This window comes from Metopolophium dirhodum, chromosome 1 (genome assembly GCF_019925205.1).
Source record: "Metopolophium dirhodum isolate CAU chromosome 1, ASM1992520v1, whole genome shotgun sequence".
NCBI classification, from domain to species: domain Eukaryota; kingdom Metazoa; phylum Arthropoda; class Insecta; order Hemiptera; family Aphididae; genus Metopolophium; species Metopolophium dirhodum.
The window spans coordinates 120,732,741-120,742,313 of NC_083560.1; the positions used below are offsets into that span (position 1 = coordinate 120,732,741).

At 32.4% G+C, this 9,573-nt stretch overlaps 1 protein-coding gene across 1 annotated transcript; it reads left to right on the plus strand.

Moving 5' to 3' along the window:
- Positions 1 to 5,309: 5,309 nt before the first annotated feature.
- LOC132935688 (E3 SUMO-protein ligase KIAA1586-like) lies at positions 5,310 to 6,927 on the plus strand. The gene is made up of 2 exons (XM_061002304.1): positions 5,310 to 6,175; positions 6,274 to 6,927. The coding sequence occupies exons 1-2, from the start codon at positions 5,894 to 5,896 to the stop codon at positions 6,703 to 6,705; spliced, it is 714 nt and encodes a 237-aa protein (XP_060858287.1). The 5' UTR covers positions 5,310 to 5,893; the 3' UTR covers positions 6,706 to 6,927.
- The last annotated feature ends 2,646 nt before the right edge of the window (positions 6,928 to 9,573 follow it).

A 9,573-nucleotide genomic window follows, 5' to 3' on the forward strand; every position in this document is an offset into this window, starting at 1 on the left:
ATTAATAATTATTAAAAATTAATTTTAGTTTTTCATTTAGGTTAGGTTATAGGCATTATATTATATACAAGCAGCCCTTTAGTCTCCCTTCCTTAATTCTCCTTTTCACTGATACACTCATATCTGTATGCATCACAGTTACTATATTATATTAATACGCTGTATATCCGTTATGTATGCTTACTACTAATGCACACCTATAAGGCTGTAACATATTACATATAGATCGCAAATATCGTATTATTTTTTATAATAATGTTCATATTACTATTTTTGTGATTTGTGGCTGTTGCGTTTGATATAATATGTCAATTTCAACATTCCATACACTGCAGTGCACGACATTTAAAGTAATTTATATTAATTATTTTTGTATTCTTAAAAAGGTTAAAATAAAGTGCAAACTTGTATGTGCTTGTGTATAGTATACATATAGGCTATATAATGCGTAGAAGGAAGATAGTATTCTCTTCAGCGATCACGAGAGCTGCAGAGAATATACGGAAAACCCGTTTTGACCCAAATCGATTAGTACCTACTATTTTAAAATAATGCTTCTAGAGACTTGACATTTTGACCGATTAATCATTCATTTTAGCATCTTATAAACAAGAAATAACTTTCAACAAATGTATTTTTTAACTCTAGAATTTTGAAAATTGGTCGTTTTATCTTGTAACATTAAAATATAATCTTATTTTAATTTTATACGTCATGAATATTAATATTTTTTGACACTCCAAACAGAGGTACATTTAAATGATTTAAGACTCGCTTTATATACACATTTTTATATTCTTAGTGTAACGAAGAGAATATATATTATATTATATTGGGTTTAGGTTGATATTAGAAGATTTTATATTATTTACTTCTGTTTTTGCTTTCTTCTCCTTCCCCTCTTTTATGAGTTATATTTATGACAAATCAATTAAATTATTGACACTCCTTATAAGTATACCTATATCTATCTGCAGGCGCTGGCATATCGCTATAATTTAATAATTATCAGTTACCTAATTATACAAATTATTAGACTGACAGAGCATCATTGTCTCATCGATCGACTGTTAAATATCTTTCCCAAAATGATGACTGCTCACGAATATTGCCAAAAAGGACTCGCATATAAAGCGGCGTTGTGTCATGAATCTTGATATTTCCGTCTTAAAAATACGTACAACCAAGTAAATTTGAGTTTTAAAACTTAGGTACATTTTTTATTTGTAATGTTTTACATTCTCGCTTACTATACCTACATACTTATATTGAAAATTGAAATATCGTTGAAAACCGACATACGAACAGAATATACCTGTTACTTGTTAGTCTTATTACCTTAGAGTTTTTTTTAACAGGTTTACCATTCGCTCTAATAATATTAAAGCTAAGCACACACAATTGCTGCTGCGGGTTCTATAATCTAATTGACGTTTGTCATAAGACGAACACAACACGTGACATCATATTTTTTTTTACATTTTTTGGTACGTAATATAATTTGAAGTACCTACCTAGCAGCTAGAATAGGTATAATAAGTATATGTGCATCGGCAGTTTTTCCATTTTCTCAATAGCAATTTGCCAAATCTTCAACAAAATATACTGATTCATAGAATTTTTAGGCTAACAAATGTTGTTTTTTTTTTATGCGGGGTGTGGGGATTGTTGTTTTACATTCAATTTTATTGCTGATATATATATATGTGTCTAGAATAAACAACAGTTATATACATTATTCGTAGACACATTTATAACGTTGTACATTATTCGTAGACACATAATATAGGTATAACGAACGGGAAATAAAAATGCGAAAAGTAACACCGAATAATGAAAGAAAAAAACAGAATAGTCACCGGAAGTGGTGGAAATAAAAGACAAAACGGATGGAAGACGAAACGGCAAAATATGTCAACGGGTGGCGCTGCCGCGGGATCCGGAGCACCGCGTAGCAGCATCATTGGCGTCTCGTTCACGGGGTCACGCACGAAAACAATATACGACGACGACGACTTTACAATTCAATATAATATATCATTACACATTTATATATCATATATTATTATTTTCATATTTGCGCGTGCGTAAAATCGTGCGATACGTGTACGCGAGTTATTATATTGAAGTATGACACGGAAAATGCGAGAGAAAAACCTGAAAATGTATATCATGATATTATATTATAATGTTATATTATATGCGCACGACGATGGCAAACACGACGACGTTATTACTGCTGCCGCCACCACCACCTCCGCCGCCGCCGCCGTCGTCGTGTGCAAGAGTAATGAGGTTTTGTTTTGCTCTCCGCTTCTTACGGTTGTGTGTGTCATATTTTGTTCGCTATCCGTGTGCGTGTGTTTGTCTCTTATTTCGTCCAACCGACTATAATATATTATCGAGTCCCGTGCACATCCTCCGTCTTTGTTCCCGTGTTTTTCAGCTCTTTCGTCGTTCGTCGTTCGTCGTCGTCCGTCGTCGTCCATCTTCGACGTACAGTGGATAAGGACGACGACGACGGAGAGGTAGGTATAATAATATAATCGATAACACCGCGCACCCGGGCGGGCGTGGCTGGCTAATTGACGGGCGGGTCCGCGCCGGCGGTCGATCAGATCTGGTTCCGCCCCCTTTCCACGTATATATTATATTATACTATATGCACGTGGAGTCGACGCGACGACGGTGTTATGTATATTTTTCTCTCCTCTTTTGTACGATTTTTTTATTCATTTTTTGGGACGTGTCCTCTGGCGCGCTCATTCAACATAATATTATATATTATACGGCCCTGAAAGGTATACGCGCACACATATACGTATTATAATATATTATATATATATATTTACCTACCCGTGCGTGTACCTATATATATATATATATTATGTATATAGTATTATATAGGTACACACGCGACGAGCCCGGCAGAGTATATACACTCTGCAGTTACGACGTTGGCGGCGGGGGTGTGTTTCTATACTACACCCCCGATACGGTGGTGGTGCAGTGTACGCATACATATCGCCCCCCGTTTTATAGCACCGTCCTCCGGCTGTGTGCACAGTGCACACGCCGGCCGCCGTTAAACAAATTCGACTTTTCGCCCGCGAGACCGTCCGTCCGCGTATTATATATGTATATATGTACCTGCTATATGTAAGTTGTCCTATATATATAATATATAATACATACACATATATATATATACACGATAAAAGTATATATGATGAAAAGTTATACTCGCCAGAGTAATAAAACTCGTGTCGTTTGTATATATACTTATATATATTTATAAATGCACCACCACCCATCCTCATACTCGGTGCGCTATACAAAGAACTATATATACGCGCCGCACCACTGCTGGTAGAACGACCCTATACGCGGTATATATTATATATATCGGTACCTATATATATATAAATGTGTGTATGCGTGTGTATAATATATAATACCTATATATAGGTAGGGAAATGTTGAAATGAATCTATAAATATTATAATATTCTGTCGCAGTTCACATCCATTTTTGAAAGAGAGAGGAGGAAAGATGTAGGTACATATATATCATGTTCTTTTTAACCGTTGCTCCGCTGGCCCTATATTTCGCGTATTTTACGTTTTTCTGCATTCAGCATGATGTAGTCTAGACTTTTTAATAATAATATTGTATAATTCATATAAATGTAAGCCTATTCGTGCGTATTGCATCGTGGTTTTGAGAAAAAAACTGTTGTATAATAAAAAAAAAAACATATCAAAAATAATCTTCGCTCGATAACTATTTGTAGATTTATACTATAACTAAATATTATAATTTAACATAAATAATATACAAATACGTAGGTACGCGCACGCGCACATACATACACACACGTATAAGTATATTTAAGTATACAGACGATCAGTGCTAGATTTAGGAGACTAGCGATGACGACGACTTTATAAGCCTACATCCCATGGTTTTCTTTTTAATGTATTTTATGTTGTTTATTATAAATGTATAAACATTAAAATAATATATCGATGTATAGGTCCCACTGTCCGTATTGTACCTAAAAAATAGATACCTACTATTATTTTGAAATCGAATAAAAGGTTAGAAAAAGGACCTATACAAAATACGTATCTCTGAATGCTTTTCAAAAATATATATTCAGAATATATTTTAAAATTCTTCCAAAAATTATTCAAATGCTTTGAGAATATAATTTTTTTAATTTTTTAATGTTTTTAATATTTTTAATTAACACTAGCCAAGTGTTTATAATTTAGAGATACAAATACATCTCTTTTTCGAAAAAAGTATTAAATATAAAATAAAAGTACTAAAAATATATTATTCAGAATTCTTATTCGATTATTTATTTTTTTGAACAGTATTTATATAATAATATTCAAACACAAAAGAAGTATTAAAATACTTTAGTTCGAATAGTTTACAAAGCTGTATACTATACTGTCAAACATTCTTATTGTAGATATAACTATGATTACTATGACTATTTATTCTATAGTTATCGACTAATCGATAAGTATAAACAGAAAATGGGTCGTATTGTAAATAAATAAATTACTCTTTTTGCTTTAAACGGCGACAATATTTAAATACTTGCATATTATATGATATCTTTCAGTAATTTACAATATCCGAAGAATATCATGGCTCATACAAAGTATAACTGTAAATTATAACTTATTTTAAAAAAAATAATACAATAATAATATGTAGCACAGAATCACATAAATGTTTATGTAGATGTTTTATGTAGAAATTCATTTTAAGCAATGTAGTCATTGCACCCTCTCACGCAGACTGTACTGTATTAGGGCCTACACACTGCACACTGCCTTTAATAATAAGGCATAAAACATAATCTGTACCTCTGTTTGTGTGGTTTAGATTCCACACGTATAATTAAATATATAGGTTGTGCACTATAGCATATAACTATATGGCTATATTAAAGGATGACAACTATTAAATTGTGGTGGATATCCATTTCTCTATAGATATATACATTTAGTATCAAAGTTTTGAAGGTACCTAATTGCACGCATTGCAGGCATTTGATTAACGAATATCTATTACACATAACAGTACAAAAACTTTCTCCTTAAAGGGTTAAAATCTATTCGGAAAGTAGGACAGGAAATGGAAGGTCTACTTATGAATTCAAGCATTGAAACATATATTATATATCAATCGGGCGAAGTGCTAAAATATAGTCACACAAAAACATCGAATCACAATTATTACGTGCCTATAACCAGAGGTGTTCCCATAGGGTATACTACATATACGCCGTATACTCTCAAGATATTTTGTGAAAACTATGGGTATACTGCGTATACTCTCAAATTATATACAAAAGTAAAAAAAAAACTGGTTTTGGTTACTCAGAAAATGCTAGACAACTGGATTGCTTTTGCCAGTGACGGAGCAAGTGTAATGACGGGTAAGAAAGCTGGAGTTGCTACTAAACTACGCGAAAAAATTCCGAATCTATTTACCTGGCATTGTTTATGTCATCGCCTCGAACTCTCAGTACATGACGTAATAAAAGATTGTACTGGAGTCTCTCGTTTCCAAAGTCTAATGGACAAACTCTACGCTTACTATCATCAAAGTCCTAAAAATTCAATGGGTTTAGATAAATCTTGTGTTGAAGTAGGCATTGAAATGAAAAAAATAGGTCGTGTTTTGAATGTACGCTGGTCTGCAAGCAGTTTTCGAACTATAAAAGCCATATGGAATAATTATCCGGGAATATATTTACATGTTAGTAAAACACATGATGCGACATCAAACGGCATAAAAAAAAAAATTAGAATCCTCTTCTTTTTTGGAGGAACTTGGACTTTTTTACGATGTTCTTTCTGAGCTTGCAATGTTATCTTGTATATTACAGTCCAGAAAAACAACTCTAATGCGTGCCCAGTCGGAGATAAATAGAACGATTAGAATTTTAGAAAGTCTGAAAGCTGAACCTGGGGAAAAAGAAAAGGAAATTATAGAAGCTATTCAGAAAGGAATTAACAAAGGTGTCAATATTACAATGACAAAATCAGGAGGGATTAACAGGTTACAATTTTTGCAAAATTTAGTAGACAGAATGCGTCAACGCTTATTTGATGACTCAAAAAATAAAACAATGCTAGAAGACATTCAGGTAAAGAAAAAAACTATTATTTTGATAATTTATTTCAATATTTTGATTATTTAAACAGAATAAATGAATATTTTAATAAATCGTCTTTTATTTTATAGGTAATTGATGAAGTGTTCAAAGTAGCAACTAATGATGCAAAGGGAGAAGATGAAGTTAAAAGAGTATCACGGACATTAGGTTTTTCTGAATTTGAAAGTGTAGTTGACTTCCGTTCAAGAAATGTTTTTTCTAGTTTCATGAAAGCATTAAATATACTCCCAACTTCAACAGCTGATTGTGAACGAGGGTTTTCCGATATGAATTTGACAATAACTGATTTAAGGACTAGATTAAACATTGAAAATGTGTCAGATTTGATGTTCATCTCTATCAATGGCCCTTCAGTTGCAGATTTTAATCCTAGACCTTATATTAAAATTTGGTTAAGAGATCACCGTTCTGCCGTTTCCACTCCTAGAGGTAAAGAAAGAAAAGAAATAGACGACGAAAATAAGATGCAGAAATTATTTTTTAACAATTTATTTAATTAAATTTTTTAGTATTTGTATATTTTCATATTTTATTGACTTATAAAGGTAATTTCAAGCTTTTTTTAAAAGTTTGATTTTTTTTTCATATTTTTAACACATCCTTTATAATTATAGACCACAGTAAAAATATTTGTATATTATTAAATATTCATGTTTATTACTAAATCATGGATCTTCACCTCGACTAGTCTTAGTATACTCTCAAAAAAAATATTGGGAACACCTCTGCCTATAACTATTAATTTATGTCTAAAAACAGTTATTTGTTAAACATAATATTTATAGACATACGATGTAGCTGGTGTTTAGAATTATTAAAAATAAAAACAAATTATAATAATTGTATAGGTTTATAATAGTATTGTTTTATGGATAAACTATTATAATATTTTTAGGTATTTATTATCGAATATTATACTGTATTATTGTACATAGTAATTTTCTTTTTACGATTATATTTTTCATTCACTATGTGGACTAAAGTTTAAATTGGTGATTAAAAAATATTTAACACATTATAGATATCATAAAAAGTTGCAGTGCTCGACTTGTGTGAGGACGCAATAGGGGACGGAGTACCCCAAATCATTTTTCAGAAATGTTAGCGTACTCCAATACTATTATTTTAAAGGGGAACGTAAGGGACGTTTCATCATTCTTCATTTATATCAAAATGCGCAAGATACCATCATAATTTGTCTTATAGACTATTTCATAACAGCGGATCTATAAATTGGTTAATATACCTACTAACTAATTATTACTAAACTATTAATTTATTTACTTTTATTATCTTTTTGGTTTTGTTATTGTTTATAACTATAATGTATATATTGGGTACAGTAGTTACTTATGTCTTATATTAACTTGTATTTTTCCTCTTAATTATTATAATAGTTATAGGATATTTGGAAGCTTTATCAAGTTTTATAATATGTGATGTCTTAGGATTTAGAATATCCTAATTAGAATACGACCCTATTTAGAATATTCCAATTTATCAGTTCCATACAAAAAAATATGATTTTAATGTTTTCTCCACGGCATTTTTGAAATTGTGTTATATTATATAACTGGTATCTGGTCCAGTCCAGGGTCCTATACAATATGTTAGTACCTAAGTCTAATTATAATAATATTACTAATAATTACGATTTGCATTATAATATATTAGGTATAACCGCGTTATACCACTATTACTGCGCCGCGCTACTCATATGCGGATATTTGGTCCCATCCGTGAGGGGCTTAACATTTTTGTCTTATCCATTAGCGTAAACATACATTTTTTAACGTTTCAACCTACTAATTAGTGGTTACTCAGTACTCCTAATTTATTCTAGCAGAGGCACCAAGTATATATAGGTATATTAAAATACACAATTTGACATCCAGTGTGGTTTGTTAAATTCCGGGGGGGGGGGGGCATTGAGCCCCCCAAGTCCCCCCCAAAATACGCCTATGGCGCTACTGTATTGTTTGTATGTATAAGGTACACATTGTCCAAGAAATATTATATTATTATTATTATTACATGGGACCTGCGGCACTCACAGCGGTGTTCTCGTTTAATACGTATTTCAAGTCACTTATCATCGCGACGGGGGAACTAAATATTAATAAAAAATAATATTTACTTATATCATATACTCCCCCGGTGCATTATTATCGGCGGGTAGATCCGTTAATCGTTTCCGAATACGCGCGTGTGCACACACACACACACACGCACACACCTACACACATACACAGACGCACACATGGCGAGTAAAACAAATACGTAATTTTATTATGTAACGCAGTGGTAAACATCATGCATGTCGTATAATATGTATTTTATTGTTAGCGCAAATGCAGTCGACATTTCAGGAAATTAAGACGGTTCTTAAAAACTTTCGTAATTAATATTATAAGGTTCAGTTGACTTTTGTCAGCATTTCCGTAATACATTAGGAAATGTTATAGTGATTTTTATTGCCATACTTATCACGAACATCCTTGTGTAGTACACGTAGTATTACGTATTTTATTAAAAACGTGTTATCGTCGACAACACTTAGCCCTGCAATATATAGTTATAGTAGTGTGTACTCCGTAGGCGTATTATCCACCCATGTTTGCTCACAAATACACCTGAATTGGATCGTTTACTTTAACCGAGACACATTTCAATTGAAAGACGCACTTACCTACAGCTGTACACCATACAGGCGCCGTGTCCAATCCACAGCCGGTCAATCCTACTCAACCATGTCCGTTTTTCACTAGAGATGACTGATAACAACTACGATAGCCACCAAATTTTCATCTTTAATCTTCACTCTTTTTGACATACTCGGGAAATCTGCCGACATTCCCTGGACCACTAATTAACTAGCGGTACCAACAGAACAAAATCGATTTACACATTTAACAGCAGGACAGTGCACACATCAATCATAATATTGACTTATCATTTAGTACTCTGTTAAAATACCTACCTACAAAAATACACGCGACGAAAACCTAGTTGCACCGGCAAAACTAGTAAAGAATGTAAGAATTCAGTGTTGAACAGTGTCACAGTGTTGCTGTTTCTAAATTATATTTCAAACTATGCACAGTATAACAAATAAAATCTAGGGACTCTAATGATATATTTTTTTTTGTCTTTTCCCAAGTTTTACTTTACGTACTCAATGAGTATAATATCTTTCATTTCCCAATCAGCGTATCAGTTTGTTTACGCCGCACTCAATTAGTATAATATTATTATACTTCTTTCAAGCATATGGCCACTCAATTAGTACTTAAAAATATACTATACGAATGATAATTTCACGCTATATCGTTAGAAATTATAACTATTGGTTACCGCACTAGGTATCA

What these genes read in the sequence shown, in the direction of transcription:
- LOC132935688 (XM_061002304.1), top strand. Translation starts at nt 5,894, where the DNA reads ATGTTATCTTGTATATTACAGTCCAGAAAAACAACTCTAATGCGTGCC. An exon ending in CAATGCTAGAAGACATTCAG is followed by an intron (nt 6,176 to 6,273) that starts GTAAAGAAAAAA and finishes TTTATTTTATAG; the next exon opens with GTAATTGATGAAGTGTTCAA.